General features: G+C 40.8%; 1 protein-coding gene across 2 annotated transcripts in view; it reads right to left on the bottom strand.

The window, feature by feature from the left end:
- Positions 1–21970, bottom strand: part of Unc13c (unc-13 homolog C) — a 417871-nt gene that overhangs the window by 28349 nt on the left and 367552 nt on the right. For both annotated transcript variants that reach the window (XM_038322705.1, XM_038322704.1), the window contains 3 exons: positions 21820–21876; positions 17042–17122; positions 7512–7659 (listed from right to left, as the gene is read on the bottom strand). In XM_038322705.1, the coding sequence (XP_038178633.1) occupies positions 7512–7659; positions 17042–17122; positions 21820–21876 (286 nt within the window). The remainder of the gene's footprint in view (positions 1–7511; positions 7660–17041; positions 17123–21819; positions 21877–21970) is intronic.

Raw genomic sequence — 21970 nt, forward strand, 5'->3', positions numbered from 1 at the left:
TAAGGACCTGAGTTTGAGTCCCCAGAATCCACATAAAACAGATGTGATGGTACATGTCTGTAAGTCTAGTGCTCCAACAGGGAGCTGGAGAAATGAGACAGAATAATCTTTGGTGACTCTTGGACTGGTGGTCTGAGAAGCACAGCAGTGACTACTGTGTCAAGCAAGGACCAACATCCACCTGAGCTAGAAGGAGGGAAAGATGGAGGGAGAGACTCTCAGCATTGTCCTGAGTTTCAGTGGGCTTAGGGAGCCATGGCAAAGAACCGTAAGCTGGAAGCTGAAACACAGGTCTATTTCTCACAGTTCTAGAGATTGGGCACTCGTTGGTCAGAGACAGCTAGTTCTATTCTGCTGAGGGCTGTCCTCCTGTCTTGCACAAGTCTCCTCTCCACTGTGTCTACTTCTAAGTGACTGTGTCCATTAGACAGATGGAAGATGGGAAGCTGGTGGATCTCTGTGAGTTCAAGGTCAGTCTGGTCTATACAGTGAGTTCCAGACAGAGGGACAGTCAGAGCTACATAGTAAGACCCTGTCTTGAAGGAAGAAAGGAAAGAAGGAAGGAAGAAAGGAAAGAAGGATGAAAGGAAGGCAAGAAAGAAGGAAGGAAGGAAGGAAAGGAGGGAGGGAGGGAAGAAGGGAAGGAAGAAAATAATAAAGGAAAAAAGGAAGGAAGGAACGTAGAGTGACAGCACATTAGTAGTTTAAAACTTAGATTGTTCATGGTAATAGTACTTGACTTTGTACTTCATGTGGCCAGTATTGCTTATCCATCCATCCTTGGATGTATATATAGGTTGTTTATGTTTCCTAGTTACTGTGAAGAGTGCAGTAATGAGCTTAGGAGGGCTGACATCTCCTAGGCATACTGATCTCATCCCCTTTGAATGGATACATACTCCATAGTTTGATTGCTGGATCATATGGCAGTTCTATTTGTAATTTTCCCAAGCAACTTTCTAAGCAGCTACTCTACTTCACATCACCACTAATGATATGCAAGTATTCCCGTTTCTCCTGACCAGCACTTGCTATCTGGGGCTGGAAGCAGGTCACTTTGACTATGATTTGCATTTCCCTGGTGATGAGTGTTAGAGAATGTGGATCCTTGTATCTGTTGGCTATTGGGGATATTTTACTTTAAGAAACATCTATCTAGATACATTGTTTTCTTTTAATGGGGTCATGTAAGGTTTTGCTATGGAAGCTATACAATTTTCTATATGTTCTAGATGTCAACCCCATGTCAGATACATGCTTTGCAAATATTTTCTCCCAACTGCTAGGCCAGTTCTCATTGATTTATCTCTAGACTGTAAGTCAAGAAGTCGGCAATTCCAATGCCAGTAAAATTGAGTATAACTGGAGAATGAGATCTGCCTTGCATTGGTGGGTGGGGGGGGAGGATGAAAAAAAATCAAAGAACACAGATTTAATATAGGTGGGGAGTGTTATAAAAGGTTAATCTTTAAGGTATTTGTGACAAAACACAGAATTAAATGAGGCAGGAGGATGGCTGAGGTGGTAAGCCAGTACATCAGGAAGACTAATGCCCTCACATGTCAACAGCACACTGCTCAGTTCACACTGTTGGAATTCTCAGACATTAAAATAGTTCACTGAAGCTTCCCAGATTGTTTCAATCAGATTTCAGATTTCCATGCCAGGTGAAATGCTGGGCAAGGGGAGCCATCTATGAGAAAATGGGACCTGGGATTATGTTATGGGAGGTCCTTCTGTTTGTTTGTTGCTTTTATTGGTTAATGAATAAAGAACTGCTTTGAGTCTCTGGCAAGGAGGAACAGAACTAGGTGGGGAAAGCTAGGCTGTATGCTGGGAAAAAGGACAGAGTCAGAGAGAAGCCATGGAGCTGCTGAAGACAGACACTGGAAACTTTATCTGGTAAGCCACAGCCACATGGTGCTATACAGATTAATAGAAATGGGTTAAATTAATATAAGAGTTAGACAAAAAGAAGCTAGAGCTACTGGGCCAAGTAGTGATTTAATTACTACAGTTTCTGTGTGATTATTTTGGGTCTAAGCTGGCTGGGCAGCCGGGAACCAACAAGTGGCCCTCCTCCAATAGGATTATGATGTTCTGGCCAGAGCAAAAACATTCCTGTGGGAAGCTCTTAGATAACTCAGGCATCAAAACCCAATGGTTTTTCTTCCTCTAATGAGAGTCACCCTGAAGCCTGACCTGCTTCATCAAAGGTATTACTCTTTGATGACTCAAATGAAAGAGAGTTGTCACCAATTAAGAAAAATCTAGCAAAATCATAAAAGTTCATCTTCATGTTAATGGAAAAGAGACAGAAACTCAAATTAGAGAGTCATCTTAGTATGACTTAGAAGGTAACTGTTGTTGATCACAGTCTGGATGGGGCCCCGGAAAGATGCCCTGTTCTAGAAGGAGTCTAGAAGGTCAGAGTTCAGAGGAGAGGGTACCACTGGGAGGCCTGAAGTCTGAGGGGACAGGCAGCTCTGGGGTTACACCTAGATGGGTCTGAAGACTCTAGGTCTGGCTTGATTTTCCTTTTCATGAGCTTATAAGAGGCTGCTCACAGCCTGAACCACACAGGCAAACACACAGGCACATACATAGTATAGCACGCAGAGCTCAGCCTAATGGAGAGAGGGAAGGTGACCAAGAGGGGCAAAGGAAACTCCCCTGCACAGAGGTGGACTGAGCTCTTAAAAATGTTTGAAATAAGAGGGCAAGCTCATCTCCTACTAGGGCCCAAACTAAACCAGAAGCAAACCATTTTTTTCCTAGTTGCTTTTGAGTTTTATGTGACAGATTGAATAAAACTTGGTTTTAAGAGTTTGATAAAAATCAGTAATCTAATCTTATCTATCTGCCTATCCCTTCAGTGGCACTCACTATCTCCTCCCTTGAATTATATGTAATAAATAATATCAGTCATAAATTTCTAACCCCGCTCCAAACACCTCTCCCTCTGTCTCTGTCTCTGCCTGTCTCTGTCACTATGTCACTATGTCTCTCCTAGCATGCCATAGTCTTCTAGCATAAGACCACGGATAGCAGCCCTCAATGAAGATTTTGATCAGATAAACTCAAACAGGAGGGCTGCTATATAGCTTATAATTGCATAATTTAAATATTTAGGACTCCATTATGCCACGCAATTTAAAATACTTATACTTAAATAAAGAACCCTTATTTGTCGTAAGATTTTGTGATTTGTAGCTGGCCAAGTATGATTGCCAAGAATTGAGATTTTTAAGAATGAATGAACAGAATCCTTGTGAGAAGGATCCTTCTCAGCTAGCAACTATGATTGACTCCCCGCATGGGAATCCTACAAAGTGAATCCTTGTGCTGGTGGAGGCAGAGGGTGAAGAGGGGAGGATAGGAAGGGAGATGAACCGACAACATCCCCCATAGATGCCAGAAGGAGGAAATCAGGCTGAGTTTGATTCCCCAGGACCCATATGATAGAAGGAGAGAACCAAGTCTCACAAGCTGTCTATATGTTGGGGACATTTGTATCCCCCCCCTCACCTTAGTGTAATAAAATGGTTAAAATAGAGAATAGGGCAGAAGATAAAGTAGCGCTAGTTACTTAACATGAGGTGGAAGGTTGTGCCCTAACATAGCCTGAGTGGTGGCAGTGAGGGACATCTCCTCTGCTATAGAACTCCACAGCTCAGAACTTGATCACATTTCTGAACCCATGTGTTATCATGTATCTTCATCTGGAAGGTGTGAGGTGTCATTAATTCTGCAGAATTTGAGGAGGAACATCACAGATGCTGGGTGATAACAGACGTGTGTCCCACACAGATGTGTTCCTACTCTTGGAAAGCAGGTCTCCTGCTGAGAGCCGGTCCCAGCATACTTCTATTAAAGCTGTCTGTGCTCAGCTCTTCATCCGACTAAAGACGCCCCTTGGGCTTCGTGAGAGAGAATGTCATCGTATTGTGACATTCTAGAAGACAAGCTTCAGATATTCTCCTTACTTCTCTGCTTGTACATCTAGAGAAAGATTGAGCCACACTTAAGTGGTCTCTGGGGACAGGACATGATAGATCTATTGGAAAGTCTCTGGTTATTTCTGAGGGCTTATCTGCTGAAAATGAGAAACTATTTAAAAAAAAAAAATCCTAAAGGTAGAAACGGCTGTGTACGTTAGTGGTACTTCCCCACATACTGAAGACCATCCCAATGTTCTTTCAGAGCTGACCATCAGAGGAAGGCTCACTGTGGCCTTTGGGACTCAAAACTCATTTCTGTGTTTAAATGGCTAGTTATTTTTGTTTTGTGAATAAAGTATCTTTAAGGTTAAGTTGTTCCGTTATCTCTGGTAAGAAACAAAACAAAACAGAACCAAAAATCCATTTTACAATGAACCACATCTGATGATGGCTCCTTTACTGCTCTGGGCACATCTCTTACATCCTGAGGAAAATAACTAAAAATAATATGATTCCTCTAGGTGATATGACTCCAGAAGACTGTATTTGGGAGGCTTCCAACTTTTTCTGCTAGTAATAAGAATGTGCTGAGGTAACTAATTTCTCTCTAAGTTTTCATATTTGATGTCATATATTGTCACAAATAACACAGTTTATACTAGATTATAAAAATGATGTAACTATAATTGACCAGACACTTATGCAACCATAGTGCAATATAATGATTATATTGAAGTCAATTCATAGAATCCAAGATGTGAGTTTAAAGCTATCTACTTTCTATTTCAAATGAAAAAAACACTAGACTCTACTTCTGCTGAATATAAATTGATAAAATGTTGAAAATTATCTATGTTTTCAGACATTTTAATAAGCAGAAACTCAAAAGATCTTACTCAAAAGAGACAAAAAAGGTCCTTTGAATAAAAGCACTTCCACTCATAGATTTTAATTCACACAGTCATTAACTGGAAGAGATTATTTTCCTTTATGAGACAATTGTAACTTAGACATAAAATATTCCCTTTCTGTGAAAAGCTTTTGTGATGTACGTTCTTTGTGCCATAATAAAATCTCAGATAAGAAAACAGAATACAGCTCAGGATGGCTGAGCAATGAATCATCCCGCGCCTCCTCCAGACCATGTTACCCATTGAATAAACTCCACTTAATATGTTCAAGGCTTATTCATTTTTTACTGTCTGTGGTGCCATGAAATATTCAAAGAGTTCCTGGTTTAATGAAATAGCTGTTAGGAAAAGCACCTTTCTTCCCGACGAATATTATAATCAAGATGCAAGAAATGCATTTTGGACCAACTTCTAAAACTGTAAGCCATGCATCCCGGAGGAGAAGCAACAATGACAGAAAGAACTCTTTTTTTTAAAATTTTTTAAAAATTTTTTCCAACTACCCAACTCAAACCATCAAGTCAACTCCTGGATGAAGAAAATATCAAAACTGATACAAATATCAAAATGATTTCTATGAATTTCACTCCAAACACAATGAAGTATTTATGCATTTTAATTCTGCAGAGAAGCACGAGGCAATTACATTACTCCTAAAGAGCCAAATTAAAAGAATTACTGTCAACCTGGTCATTGTGTGGGGATTTTAAGGCTTCAAGAGCAAATGTTTGCTTGCTTTCACATTCTGTGTTTCAAACACCTCCTTTTGTTTCTTCCTAACCCAAGTGACTTACTTTCCCCTTTTCCCACTAACCAGGGCTCCCAGCTTCTGTGCTGTGGCTCCACAGGCTCATGTGTTTTAATACTTCATCCCTGGCTAAGGGAGGACTCGAGTTGGATTCTAAGGGGAAAAGGCGAGTCACTGGAGGCATCTCTGAGGTCCGATAGCTCCACTTTCTGTCTGTTCTGTGTTGCCTGACCAGGAATGAAACATAACTAGCTGCCTCATGGTCCTGCTACAGTGCGATCCCCACCATTGTGGGTTATGCACTTTTGAATTGTGAATAAACCCCTCTTCCTCCCTTAAGTTACTTCTTGTCAGGTATTTGGTCACAACAAGAAAATAACTAGTACAGAGACATACTTGTTCTTGATTTCACTTTCGTGTGTTCTGTGTATAGTAAGATGACCACAGCATCCTTGATCTCTGACAATTAGAAGCTGGAAACACAGTCCCTGTTCTCTGATGGACAACCAAAGTTTTCCAGACACTGCCTATGTTCTGGGACAATCTCCTCGGCATGCAGAACCACTGTGCTAGATGAACCGATACATGACATCATAGTCCCTGCAGGATGCTGCTCACTTTATGGACTGGGTTGGAGGTGATGCTCAGTAAACATTTGTCACATGAATACAGAGTAAGATGGTGCCTAGGCACTGCAGTGCACGGTTAGGATATTAAGTACTCATCAACTGAGCTCAGTTTTATGTAAGACCTTAGGAATTCTTCTATATTTGTTTTGGATTTAGGATTTATTTTCTAGCATGTGGTTGAGATAGAAAGAAAGAAAATGTTGTTTTAATATGATAGATTTCATTTGAAGTCTGGCTCATAAATTTCTAATGAGACAAAGAGAAAAAGAATCAGTATTTCTCTCTCTCTCTCTCTCTCTCTCTCTCTCTCTCTCTCTCTCTCTCTTTTACTTTTTCCTTGTTTGCTACTGATGCTGCTTAAAATTTGTTCCATATAGAACAGAGAAGGAAAAGAAGATAAAAATAGGAGCGAAAGAGGCAAGAAAAATAAGGACAAAGGGAAAAGTGAGCAAGAGAAATCAATTTATGAAAAAGCTAATTCAAATAATCTTTTTAAAAGGAAGAATGTCTTCCAACTTGAACATAGCCCAAAGAAATTATTAAATCAAAAGTAATTGACTTTTTCCTTCAATATAATAGTATAGTTTATCTTACAGAGACGGAATATAGGATGGAAAATGATGAGAAATAAATCTTACAAAAAGAAAACAAAAAAGTTGAATTTCATTAATTGCTTCCATGTTAAATTAAGGTGTCACAAGATGGAAGACAACCAGTGAGACAGATCTCTGTGGAGTCACGTGGTTGCCACAATTTCCGTCAAGGTGGAATATGTGTAGGAGTTGAGAGTACAGAATCTAGATATGGACTCGAAAAGTGGGATCTGGTTTTCCCTCTCTAAGGAAATAACCCTGAGCTTGACTTCCTCTGTAAACAGAACCTGAGACAAACATTCAAGAATGGGAAGGAATCTACTTGGAGTTGAACGCTACCACTGCACACGGTCCTGAGGGAGTCTACCTGGGAAGGTATCCCTTGAAACACTTGATAAGGAAGCAGGAATGGAAAATGCTGTCAGGCACCCACCTCTGAGGGGAACCTGAGCCTTGTTCTCATGAAACTCTGGGGTAAGTATAGAAACCAAACATCACAGTTGGGAAAATATCTCCTTTTGTCTAAGCCATCAACTTTCTGTTTTTTATTTATAAAAAATGCTGAAAACTGGGGTATTCTCTGCTCACATGAACCCTCTATTTTTAACCATGCTTCATGTTCTGCATGCTATTTCAGGTAACTGTGAGGCTGACGGGTGCACCTTGCTCTCAGGTCAAGAGCTACTTACTCTGTGAGCTTTGCGTCTCTATGAACTTCTTGATCAAAGCATCCGTAGTTTGTGTGTAGAGGCTGAGAGCATATCTCAGGGAATGGAGGTCTGGGCTTTTCTCCAGAAAATTCTTCTTCAGGCCATTTCCTCCAGCATGAAAGTATTGCTAAAAAGGAGAAAAGGAATGTTATTAGAGCAAAAGATTTAGGAGGAAACATTGGTGGGATTTATTACTCTAATAGTGGAATTTAAAACAATTCCATTAGATAAGTTGTCAGGTAAGTACACAGAAAGAGTGTACCATTTGTTCAGTGATAACTCATCATCAGGTAACTTGGGCTTAGACAGATCTGGAGAGGCCTAAGCTGTTTTCTTTTCATTTAAAATGTCAGTTATATAAATGGAAACTTGAAGGCACAGTGGTAAAAATCCTTCCAGAATGATAGACTTCAGTGAGCATGATCAAGCTGATTATTCATTTCTGTTTCCAAAGAATAATGAAAGTTATCAACACTTTATAAAGAAGGTAGACCCTGTTATATATTCCACAGACACTTTTTTCAAATTGCAGACCAGGCATCCACTAGCCCACCCTGTTCACTCTCTAATTATGTTTCTGTGCTTATATGGGCCAATCTGAGGTAGCGTAATGCTCTCTGGAAAACTAAAACATTAAGTTTATTCTTCTATGCTGTCACCCAGAAAATTCAAAACATCTCAGTTTTACACATAATAAAGTAGATATATACTCATTGACCCATCAGTGTTGACACTGAGGGGTGTTAGCATTCTTCCTATTGTGCTGTGCTATGCATGGCATCTTTCTGAAAGCTGGAATGTCTAGAAGTAGGTGATAGAACTATAGACACTTTCTATTGATACAAGATATTTATAATACCTGTCAGGCCATGTTCCCTTTCTGTTGTCTTTGATCTATTTTTAAAAATATAGTTGTAGAAAATGACTAATACTGTGAATACTTTTGTGTATGGTAATGCAAATTAATTGCTTCTATCTGCATACAGGTGATCGCTGTTCTGTACCCAACCCTTTTCTGCCTCTACTTGTACAACTGATTTTTTAGTTTAGCTTCCCCATTGCTTCTATGCATTTCGTTCTTGAAATTTTACCGTGAATGAACTGCAATGTTTTACTGGTTTGTACACTAGATACTGAGTTAAATGACAGTATGGACATGGTTTTTATAACTATACCATTATGCTAGCTTCTAGAAACTACTCAGTTAAGTAGTCACATAGGTGACTGCCTTTATAAGATCAACCAAAGTGCCTAGTATGTTGCTTGTGAAGCAAGGACCATGGGCAGTGGGTCTGGACATCCTCAGCGGTGCTATCTGTATTCGTGCTTATTACCCCCCCTTATGGAAAAGTTCACTAAATCTATACCATAAACTGTACTTAATGTTACATTCCAAGAATATAATACAACACAGGTTCTATGTTTTCTCTGAAACAGATTATAATTTAATGAGGAAATATAACCAGAGCATAAGACCGGCCATCAACAATAAATTATGGTTGTAAAAATTGTTTGAGTAGGCTTGAAGGTTCATTAAGAGAAATATTTTTCCTTCTGGTCCAAACAATGGACACTACTTTTGGGTGGAGACAATACATACCATGTCTCCTCCCTGAAGAGTCAATCAAGTTGGGCTGGTTTATCGCATGGCACAGAGGCCATCCCATAAGAAGGCTAAATTTTTGTAAGTCATGCTGAAGAGGTGGGAGGAATAATTATCTCTTTAGGGAGAGAAGTGTTTTTCTTTCCCAGAGTCCCTGCTCTCTGTAAAGTTGATAGAGAGTTGCCATTAGGTTTTGTTGGATGTGTCAGTCTTTCTGAATCCTAATTCAGAAATTCTTAACTTTCCCTTTTTCTTATCTTATTAACTCTCTTTTGGATGCTGGCCAGAGCCTAAGAGAAATCTGGCACTTTGAACTTTTCGTACTCTTTCTCTAAAGTTCCACTCCCCGCCATGTTGCTAGCTGTCTGCCATGTGGATGACCTTTATGCCACATTAACTCAAATGCCAAAGCTTTTTCCTCTTTTTTTTCTTTACCCTCATCTCTCCGAGGAATTGCTGAAGTGTTCAGCTTGCCTGCCATGTGGTTTTCTTTTAAGCTCTAATAAAATTGTCTTGGAACTTCACAAAAAAGTTATTTGACAATATACCCAACATAGGAGAGCAAATGGCCTACAATGGAGAGTAGCAGTAAAAGTTTCTGAGGAAATTCTGAAGGAGGGATAAATATCTTCCTTATGCTTCCAGACAAAGCCTCACATAGTTCAGGATGTACTTAAACTCATCTGTAGCTGAGGATGACCTTGAACTTCTCATCCTCCTGCCTCCACCTCCAGGGTGCTTTGGTTTCAAGTGTGCTACACCCCACTCAGTTTATGCTTCACTGTAGGTGAAACCCAGGAATCCATTTGAGTTAGGCAAGCCCTCTCCCAACTGAGAAACACCCCAAACCCAGTACTATTTGTAACCTCAGCATCCACTAGATAGTCAAGGGCAGTAAGCTAGACGATGGATAGTCATACTACATCACTACCAGGAACCCTGGGCGTCTCACATGTCTAACAAGAACTGCGAGACCTAATAATTCTCACACTGTGCTCCTGCCCCCAGCATTACAAATACTAGCTGTTATTTTTCTTCTATTCTCAGTTCTAAATTGTACCCTCTAGAATAAACACATTGACTTGAGGCAGAGGAAGTCCTAGAAAGGCAAAGAGAGATCGCAGGCTCAGAGATGCAGAAAGCTTATTATCATAGTCAAGGGTTTGGGGCTTGGTAAAGACATCTATTTGACCTTCTCTTAAAAGTCCTGGATTCCATAAACCATCTACATTATAGACCTTTATGAACAGATCTGAGGGTGGAATGTCCCAAGGACAGGATTTTGCAAACCTGGCAAAAAGCAACAGTCATACTTGACATGATTGAGAGATTTTTAAAGGCCTAAAAGTTCATGGAGGAAGGGAACAAGAATTAATGTATGAAGACATAAGCCATGTGTTCATCCTTGACCCCTTTATAATAGCTCTATAGCAAGACATGTTTTTCTACTAAGGCATTATTTTGTAGACCTAGAAGGATTGGGAATCTAATCATGAAACAAAAATAGAAATAAGCTCCGGGTTTGTTCCTGAGTATAGCTGGGGTCTCTAGGGTTTTCAGTGATGCTTAACTGGCTTCTTCCTTTTGGCCAGAGTCTCATTAAGAATTCTGTTGAGGGCCTGGCAGGCAGGGCATTTAGAAAGCAGACTGGTTGGAGCAGAAATGATGACTTTGTTTCCAGAGAGCACTTTGTAGGAGGGGTTGCTGCAAGACTGGCGTTCTGGACAGACAGTAATGCTGTCAGGGAGGACACAAGCCATGAGGTGCAGGGAAAGAGACGGCCAGAGAAACAAACGACATAGCCACTGGCATCACAGCCAGCAAAGGAAATGATTTCTGTGCTTATGGAAGCATAGACTCCTGAGACATGATTTTATGTAAGCCTTTCATTCCTAGTTGGAGCTGGGTTTCAGCACGCAAGAGAAAGACATCAAGAGAAAGAGGCCACAGTTATAGTGCGGACCTTGACACTCAAGAGATTTCATATAGTCTCGACCCTTTGCCAGCCCCAACAGAGCAAGAGTGGGATATGTATTTGGCTGAGGCTTGAAGCACATCTGTGAGAGAGTGAAAACCTTAAGTCTTAAACAAATGCCAGCATCCACAGCTCAGCACAGCTCAGCTCTCCTTTCATTATAGTGAATTACATGCCAGAAGGAAATTACATACTGCAGGGGAATTATATGCTGGAAGAAAATTTGAAAATGCGAGGTTTTGAAGCTTTCTGGAGGTTTTCCCCATGCATGTAGGAGTAGATTCTTTTCCATTGATTATAAACAGAAGACAGAGGGTCAGTTGCTTCCTATGGTCTGACCAGCCATGTGACCAAAGACCCTCCAACTTGGCCTCTTAAGACTCTCTGTTTACACTGGAACAAATCAGGAAAGATAATTAAAAGAATTCAGGGCAAGTTCTTTCTTATTAAACAAAAGAAAATTTGAATCCCTGTTGGGGAACCGTGGGAAAGTTCACAAGGGAAACAGATGCCAGCTAGGTTCCACACTTCCTGTGCTTGACCCTGTGTTAACTGATGCTCCGCTATGTACTTGGGGTGACAAAGGAAGAAAGCACACCTGTCAAATATGTCCTTGAGGTTGAGGCAAATCTCAAGGTTATTACTTGGATGACAATGGTAGCAGCAACATATGGGATTCCCCTCTGTATACTGCGAATACCATTGATGAATAAAGAAACTGCCTTGGCCTGTTGATAGGGCAGAACTTAGATAGGTGGGGAACACTAAACTGAATGCTGGGAGAAAGGAGGCAGAGTCGGAGAGAAGCCATGGTGCCTCCCCTGGAGAAAGACGTGCTGAAACTTTGCTGGTAGGTCACCACCTCATGGTGATGCACAGATTAATGGAAATGAGTTAAATTAAGATATAAGAATTAGCCAATAAGAAGTTAGGGCTAATGGGGCAAGCAGTGATTTAAATAATATAGTTTCTGTGTGATCATTTCGGATCTGAGCTGCCGAGTGGCTGGAATGACCAAGCAGCCCACAGGAATCTGAGCAGCTGGGAAATGAACAAGCGGCCTTCTTACAACAGCAAAATCCGAATACTATGAAACTATAAGTCTGTATTTACTAAATAAAATGGCAGAAAGATCACAGCTCCACTGATATTCCTAAACCTCCAGGTTAGCCTAGGATACTTTTCCCCCTTGCCCCCAAGCTCATTGCAAGTCCTAGTGTCTCTCCCTTCATCATGGCACTAATATTGCGTTGTAATAGTTTGCTGCTCTACAACCCTCTTGATGATTGCCCTAATCTATGGCCAGCTGTAACCAGTCCCTGTCTTGATCTTGAACTATACAATCTATTTTACACATTTCCTTAAGACACTATGCTGCAATGATACTTTCAGGAAGTCATATTTTCAGGTCATCAATTAGTCCTGTTTTTATAAGTTTACCAAGAACACAAAATGACTTGACTTTCAACCCAGACATTTAACATCAAACATTCCCACTTTACACTGCTTTAATATACCAACTCCCAGTAAGGTCCAGCCCAGGCCTCTAAATGATCTTCTTTGGACCCCATACTCCCACTTGTGCCTATGGGAACTCCTTTATTCCTGTGTATGCCTAGGCCATGAGTTTCCCCCACATAAAAAGTCCAGGCAACCCAGTGACTTCTCATAGAGCCTCCAAGACCACAGCAGCTCTCTCCAAATTTCTGATCTCTCCTGGTTGAGAGGATTTTCTAAATCATGACTACTTTCTCTCCCTTTCAAAGATTTCATTTTATTTATGAATGAGTGTGTATGCCTGTGTATACACGAAAGGGCAGAAGCCCTTCAAAATGGAGTTATAGATGTTTATAAGCAGCCAAAGTGGGTGCTAGGATCCAAACTCAGAGCCTCTCGAAGAGACAGGTGCTCCTCAGCACAGGGCCATTTCTGCAGGGCCCTCAGCACTTTCTGCTGCGCTGCTCAGTTTGTCATTGAACCGCCTTCCCCACCTCTCACACTGTTCTAAGTTAACATCCACTCACATTAGGCTTTGATATGCCTCTTTAGCCTAGACTAGACAACCCCTCAGGGAAGGGACAGCAGGGCTTCCCAAAGGGGCATTTCTGGGATGGGGGAGGTTAATGAACCTGACTGGTTTGTGCTCTTACAGGGAAAATGTGCTATGGTGAGTAGTAAATCAGAACGTCAGTGACCTAGACCCTAAGACCTTGACCCACTGCCTGGGAAAAGAATCAGACTTAAGAGGAGCTCCACCCGGAAGATGGAAGGCCCTAATGGAAAGGATGGAATGTGTGGGACCCTGGCTTTGATGATAAATAAAAGCACACTTTCACCCTCGGGGGATATAAAAATCAACCCTTATGAAGAGTGTGCACCCTGAACCCTGTAGAGAGAATCCACCTAGTCTCTTACTGAACCTCCAGGCAGCAGGTGGTGGGACTATTAGATGAGTCACCCACTATCCTGATATTCTACCCACCAGTGACCTAGTTTCCTCCAGGATTCCAAACATTTTATTTGTATGCACCTCCATAGTCATCCTCCGACACAGTTTCCTCTCAGACACCTTACAACTGCGGCTTCGCTGACACCAGGGTGGGCAGATCTAGCTTCACTGACTAGAAGCTGACTAGCATTGAAGCACCATGTCCTCGATTTTACACATAGCTGGAGATCCCACCACCCTCTTCTCAGAAACTGCAGAAAGCAAAGCACTTCAGACCTGGCTGCATTTTGTGGGAAGAAAATCATACTGCTAAATATAATATCAAAAAAAAAAAAATGTCATCGGAGTGTGGAGCAAACCGTTTTCATAATCCTGATAAAATCCCATGACCCCTTCTGGCTCTTCGTTGTTGACCGCTCACAGTCTGTTTGTACTGATGCACTGGAACATGCAAACGCTTTTCTTTCACAAGTCTCCAAGGAGAGTTCCCCTTTTACATCCATGTGCTATTTTGACTGCAAATTCTTATCACCATGGCTTTGACTTTAAACTGGAACATACATTTGGCAAGCTCACATAGGTAACTCCCTACACAGACTTAGCTACGAGCTTTGCCTCCCTTTACTCTGGAGAGGGTCTTTTAGGCCCTGCTTGATATTCTAAGGTTATTTTCTGCTCATCTTGATTCCTCTTTATGCATCAGATCAGAACTGCTGAGCTCACTGTCTTTCAGAGTTTCCCTTTTCCTGACAAACTGAGGTTGAGATTCTTGACTTTGATGTTTAAATCTGGGCATTCTAGCTTCAATCTAGTGTCCCTTTCTTGCTTTGTGATACTTGGCCAACTGTGGTCTAGCCTTCATCTGGACTGTCTGAGAATTTCAGGCTGGTGATATGCTCCCTCTGAGCACTCAGACCTGTCCTCTCGGACCTGAGAAATTATTTCTCTCCATTTATTCTCTCTTCAGTCCCTAAATCCACCAGCATCCTTCGCCATGAAAGCATTTCCATGGACTACTAGAGAGAACTCATTCACTACCCTTTGTGCATCCTCCTGGACTTTGACCAAATACTTCTATTTCTTGATTGTTGCTATTTTTGTCCCTAATTCAAAGAGCCTTGGTTTCCACTTCCTTCTTCATCATTCACCTCCTTTCCATGTACAGGGAGCTCTCAGGTAATGACTTTTGAATTGCCGTGCTTCAGATGAGCTAGGTTATTATATTCTTTCCATAAGCAGCTGAATTCTAAATGATGCACGGACTATGTAAAGTCTGAAAACCGTGCAATGATAAAAAGAAGATGCTGAGAAGTTGTCACCAAAATTGGATAATGGAGAAGAGTAATGGATGGCATTTCAGAGGCGTGCAGTGTCATTCAGAACCCATGCTTAGCTATCGTGCTGGATCCTGAATACAAATAGTGGTGTTGCCTAGGACTGGGGACGAAGGGAATAGAAATTTGTTCAGTCTAACATGCATGGCATTTATAAGAATCAGATGAGGCAAAGCACACACATGAGAAAGATTTGGCAAATGCTACCACCAGTTCTGCCTGTCTTTTTACAAACTCCACAGTGTTCTCCTCAACACTCCTTTCCTGTCCTTAGCTTATTGGACTTAACTGACCAAAGGAAGGATGAAGGGTCTTCCCTGTGGCAGCCTTTGGGAGTCAGCCCAGTGGTACCTGCTGCTTTGTTATAAGAACATCTTTCTCCTGAGGCTCAGTTGTGTTGTAGACTTCTCTGATTGGGTTCTAGACAAACATGGAAGCTTTAGCCTGTGGAGTTACAGCTTGGGAAAACTGATGATGGAATTTAGGTAAAAACTGAGGCAGATAGACCACCAGGTCAGGGGTCTCTCCTAGCGGACACAGTGGTCCTAACAGGGTGATTCCTAGAGAAAGAATTGACATCATAGAAATTTGGGATGAGGGGACGTGGAAGCCACAGGCTCTGGAGGTCCAGTCAGACTCCAGTCCTGGAGAGTGATGATTTGGAAACAGCCAACAGGGTCATGGGCAACACGTAGAAGTTTTGCTTCCAAAGAACCCACAGTGCCATGTGGCTGAGCTGAATTAAAATATTTACATCAATTACAATTATGCTAGGATATTTGAGACACTGTGATGTAGATAGAAAGGATTCATCTGAGGGAGAGTGCAGTCTGCAGGTGGCGCCCCAGTCAGAAGAGTCAGAAGTGGATAGGATTAGAGGCAGGCATCAGACTGATCAATACATTGATCAGAAGTGGATAGGATTAGAGGCAGGCATCAGACTGATCAATACATTGATCTACATCCCCTTTTTTCACAGGACACATTCCATTTTTCTCACCCAAAAGCTTGATCTCTAGAAAACTCCAGGAGGGGCTGGACTCAAGTCCTAAAATTTCTTTTCCTTTTCAGAATACATTCTAGTGTGTTTTCTTCTCTCCAGAACTGATTTTTTTGATAGCAGAGTACTCCCCTGACTCCACTCCTCAGTCAATTCTTATTCAAATTGTTGAAAACTTTCAGAAAAAATAGTTTTGAAAATTTTCCTGTATTTCTTTTGTTTTCATCCTCTCATATCATTTTATAATACCAGATGAAGTGGAGGTGGCCCAGGACTCAGGTGGGGTGGGGTGATCAAAGTAGCCAAAGAGTTTCACTCCACGAGATAGGCTATACGATCAACACTTCATCCAATGAGGATTTGGAATCAGTAAACATGGTTTAAGAAGTAAATTTACTTTTCTAATCCTTTGATAAACATAACACACACACACTCTTGTTTTTTCCATACACATATGTACACCAAACCACAAATATGCAGTCTCTCTCTCATATCCCCACAGTCTCTCTCTCCCACACAACACAATACACAACACATACCTACGTACACTGACCACACAACACACATATACATACATACTACACACAATATATACATGCACACACATTCACATACACACATAATCATACAATACACATGTTATTTGGAAAGAAAATATATTGGAACCCATATACATTTGACTCTTGCTACAATACTTGCTATATGGGAATAATGTTTGGAGTATCAGACTTCTGGGTTTTCAGTGAAATACAAAATACAATTTTATTGTATTACTAAGAGAGAATAGGAGGTTGATGTTTTAAAAATAATTTCTGCAACCATAGAAATCCTAAGTACAAAGTATGCTAACCTAAAATTCTCCTGAGCCATCTGTTTGACTGCATTGGCAGGGGTGGAGGTTACATATCTTTCTCTGAGAACATATGTGATGATATAAGTTTCATTCACATTTTCTGGGGAGACACAGGACAAGAAATGTAAAATAAAAGTGTGTTATGGATGAAGTAGGGGAGATGAATGAGCTGGAGCTAGCTGGAATGCATCTAATTGGCTAGCTCCCAATCACAGCTGGGACAGTTGCACAGTGGGGACCTCACTGTGGAGAGGTGGAGGTATCCTCAGTAAATATCCAGGATACCATATCCTACCTTGATGGTGGCCAAGACCACCTCCATTATCGCACATTGTCTTGGCGTCAGACCCTTGGCATCTTCTCGAATCATGTGCTCCTGAAAGACAGGTGTAAAAAAATACCCTTACCAGGTGACAAATGCATTTATCTAGCTACCTTCAAACAAAATCTGGACTGTTCCCACATAGAAACAGTTAAGATACCTTCTTCAGGGGCTGGAGAGGTGGTTCAGAGGTTAGCAGTAATTATTGCTCTTGCAGAGGACCTGGGTTCTGTTCCCAACACCCACATGGCAGCTCACAACAATCTAATTCTAGTTCTTGGGTATCTGGTGCCCTTTTCTGGCCTCTGAAGACATTGTATGCACATGGTACTCTTAAATACATGAGGGGAAAACACTCATACATAGTAAAATAAAGATAAATCTTGGCCGTTTGTCACATTTTAAATAAATATCCATTTGTCAAGGAGAGCTAAGCTGCCTGATTAGATTGCATCTCTGGCAGAGGCGTACCATTTATTTACATTCCAAAGAAATGTTAAATAAAAAGATAAAGCACCCTAAAAACTGTGTCCCAAAGGCTTTTCACATTAATTCCTTGATTTACGTTCTGTCACTCTGAAGGATTCGGGACAGCAAGGGGATTAAAGAGGCCAAGTTGAGCTTTGCAGTCAGCACAGATACAGTGACATATAACATCCCAGTTGATTCTCGTTCCCCGATCCTCCTGATGTCTGTCCCTTACTGGAAAGAGCCTCAAAGAATAAATCAAATTGGGTTGTAGAGATGGTCAGTCTTTTATAGTACTTTTAATGCTTTAGACTGATTTTCTAACTAGATTTTCCTAATTGCTTGTTGTACTATATATCAAGCCATTATTCACAGATCTGTGAAAGCGATGGTAGAAAGTTAGAGAAAATAATAATTCAAAAAAGTTTTCTAGGAGAAAAATTTAATGAGTGCGGCCACACCTTGGTGCCATTTCAGGGCTGTGCCATTCTATTCAGCAATGCCCAGCAAACTTATCAACACCTGTGTTTGCCAGTATTTTAAAATAGATACCAGTGAGTAATATATGTTGTTTCTACAAAGCTATAATTATAGCTCATTCAAGTAAAGGTGTCTCTGGCTGCCTAAATAAGAGGTTTGTGATTAACTTATAATTTCATGTGTATCTTATTAAGTGATTTTGATATTGTATCAACAGTTTAAAAGATTGGGGGGACATTTAATTTTATTTTTCAGTCAAATATATCTGAGCCTATTAAGCAGCAAAGCCAACAAAACATAACACACATGTAGTCTCAGAGTATGAATAACAAACTCATATGTCAACTGTGCAGTAAATACCTAGTAGTTTAAGTTTAAATCATATAGATTAGATGGAAAGAACTAGAATCAAGAAAAATTTAACCAGGGAACTAGTACAGAAAATCAGTAAATATGGAAAACCAATTATTTCCTGGCCCGAATTTTCTTGATTTGGGGCTCTTTTCAATGAAATAGTTACCCATCTATGTCTATTTCTCAGTGAATTTTGAAATTATCCATCAGTACAACGTTTTGTGCTAGTGTCATTCCAGTTGGATTTGCTTTCAAACTAACATCTTAAAAAATAACATATAAGTAGCTTAAATTCTTTTTTAGAAGGAAATGAAACCCTAGTAACATTGGGGTGATTAGCTTTGCTGTGTATGAAGCGCTTCCTGCCAGCTGCAGTTTAGGTGTTTTGCATAAGACTGTAGAGGGTTTATAGAAAGGCCCAATATCAGAGCTGGAGCCAGGTTTGCTCTCGTTGCTATAGTTCTACACGTTACCTCATTGTTGAAGTAGTAACTCTTACTCATAGTTCTTTGGTAATTAAGAGTATTCACCAAAATGCAAATGACTGGGGGGCTACAACGGGCACTAGATCGTTTTCCAGTCTATGCACTTTTTCTCTTCCGACCCAAAAGGCACACAGCCTTTCTGGGGGATCCAATCTATATTTTAAACCAAGTAGAAAAGGTGTGGGCTGGTTCACTGCATTTCTTTTTCTTCTTCTTCTTCTTTTTTTTTTTTTTTTTTGTTTTTTTTTGTTTTTTTGAGACAGGGTTTCTCTGCAGCTTTTTTAGAGCCTGTCCTGGAACTAGCTCTTGTAGACCAGGCTGGCCTCGAACTCACAGAGATCTGCCTGCCTCTGCCTCCCGAGTGCTGGGATTAAAGGCGTGTGCCACCACCGCCCGGCGGTTCACTGCATTTCTATCTTAGGGTCTCGTATGTGAGTTAAGACAACTGGCCCATACCATTTCTCAGGACAAAACAAGTGGTGAAGACATTTCCTTGCGTCTGTAGACTTCACTGGAATTCCTGACACAGAGTTGGGAAGGTTGTGTGTGTGTGTGTGTGTGTGTGTGTGTGTTTGTGATCCATCCAACAGAAGGAGGTGCCATGCTGAGAGATGGTGAGGCACAGGGTCTCACGCCATGGTTAGAATCCCTGATCAAGCATCATGGAAACTAGAGTCAGCCTGATCTACCAGATCTCACCTAACAACAACTCCACTCTCTGCTTACACTATATGGCCTTTCTGTCACTTGACACAGACAGAGCCAATCTAACATTCTACGCGGAAAACAGAAACCTGGGCAATAATAGAGTGTGTTCAAAATACAAGGACACTGGACACATGGTTAGGGGAGATTCTTTTGTAATGAGATTTAAACTGTCTTCATGGTTTTATACGAGAAACTTTAGACCCTTATTAATCTATTTTTCAAGGTAGGGTCCAGAAACCCCAGTGTGCTAAATGAAAATGATAAAGAAAAGGAAATAGAGCTAAGAATCCAAACAGCAGTTTAGAATTAATATCTACTTACATATTCTGTCTTAGCCAACTATAGCACTGAGAACTTGTGGGAAGCAATTTTAGGTTATGGTTATGTCTTTTTAAGATGTAATGTAGATGATCACATTAGGATACTGAAATTATAAGCATGCATTTTATCCCAGTAAATAATTATGTTTATTTTTTCTTGGTATTGTGATATAAAACAATACCCATGCCGCTTATCTCTGAGCTACCAGCTGAAGGCAATGTGGGAGGTGGCATGATGATCACCACCATTCTAAAAATCGAGTGTTACATATTTTCTGAGTTTTAAAAACATTTACATTTTTAAATTTAAAAATCTACATTTAAAAAGTACATGTACAAACTGGAAAGCTAAGTGTTTAGGTAGTGGAACACAGTTTAGAAAAACATTAAACCCACCTCCCATGTCTGGAGCTCATCCTGAACTATATTCTAGTAGGCTGGAACAGAATAGAACTAGCATGTATTTTAACCAGAGATATTTGTATCCTACAGATATTCAAAAGCTCGTGAATTCCAAGTAATAATTAAGGACAAGATTATTTTGTAAATAAATTCTCACTTGTAATGGAGAGGTGAACATGTTTGCAAGTTTAACGTCCGTTTTGATGAATTTTGTTTTCCTTTATTGTATTTTTTGACTTCAAGACATTTATAGTTTTCACTGGCTCTCAGTATTGCATTTCACCTTTATCCAAAGCATATTCAATATAGTAATGCAAATATCTCCTCTTACTTGCTTCTAAAGTTAGAATTTTTTGAAAAAAAATTCTTTTTACTTTATATGTATGAGTGTTTCTCTGTATGTATGTTTGCGTACCACATATGTACAGTGCTAATAGGGACCTGAAGAGGACATCAGATCCCCTGGAACTGGAGTTACGGATGAGTGTGGACCACTCTAAGAGTGCTGAGGATTGAATCCAGGTACTCTGCAAGGGCATCTAGTGCTCTTAATCACTGAGTTTAACCTCTTAATCTCCCTAGCCCTAAAAGTTAGAGATGTCTTCAAAATTTAATTAATTAATTTTACATCCTGACCACAGCCTCCCCTCCCTCTTCCTTTCTGTCCCCCCTCAGTCTACCCTCCTCCATACTCACTCAGAAAAAGGCAAGTATCCCATGGGTAAAACATGGCATATCAAGCTTTCAAAAGACCAAGAACCTTCTCTGGGGCTAGGCAATCCAGCATAAGAAATAGGTTCCCTAAAGTCAGCCAAAGAACCAGGAACAGTCTTTGCACCCATTGCCAGGAATCCCACAAATAGACTAACCTACTTTGATGTGGGATTCCCCTCTGTATACTGTGAATATGTTTTGTTACCATTGGTTAATAAAGAAGCTTCTTCAGCCTATGGCAAGGCAGAATAGAGCTTGGTGGAAAAACTGAATGCAGGAAGAAAGATGGTGGGGGCCAGGCAGACGCCATGTGCTGCTGAAGGAGACAGATGCTGGAACCTTACTGGTAGGCCACAGCCTCTTGGCAAACACAGATTAATAGAAATGGGTTAATTTAAGAGTTAAGAGCCAGCTAGGAATATGCCTAAGCTATTGGCCAAACAATGTTGTAATTAATATAGTTTCCGTGTAATTATTTGGGTCTGGGCAGCTGGGAAATGAATGTGTAGTCTCAGTTTACACTACTCACCTGTCACATATATGCAAAGGACTAGGTTGCTGCCATGCAGGCTTTCTGATTGTTGGTTCAGACTGTGAGTTCCCTTGAGTCAGGCAAGCCATTTCTCTGGGTTTCCCTGTGATGTCCCTGACCCCTCTGGCTCCTACAATCTGTCCTCCCTCCCTTAAATCAAATGTTTTGTTATAGGTGTGCATGCATTCAGCCAGCTCTGCTAGGTGCCCTTCCTAGCAGGAGGGTGGCGTCTGCAGAGCTATAGTTAGGTCATCACTTAAGGCCAACCAGTTTCCTCAAGCTTCTTACCTTCAGTTTGGATAACTGACCGAGATCTTTAGCTGCGATGAAGATCATCTGAGGTCCCTGGAAACACATAGAGAACAAGAAAAGGAGGACCAGGTCACTAGATCTTCAGTAATAGAGTTCAATTTCAAAGCAGAGTCTTTTTTAAAATTTC

The sequence above is a fragment of the Arvicola amphibius genome, chromosome 3 (assembly GCF_903992535.2).
Source record: "Arvicola amphibius chromosome 3, mArvAmp1.2, whole genome shotgun sequence".
In the NCBI taxonomy this organism is placed as follows: Eukaryota; Metazoa; Chordata; class Mammalia; order Rodentia; family Cricetidae; genus Arvicola; species Arvicola amphibius.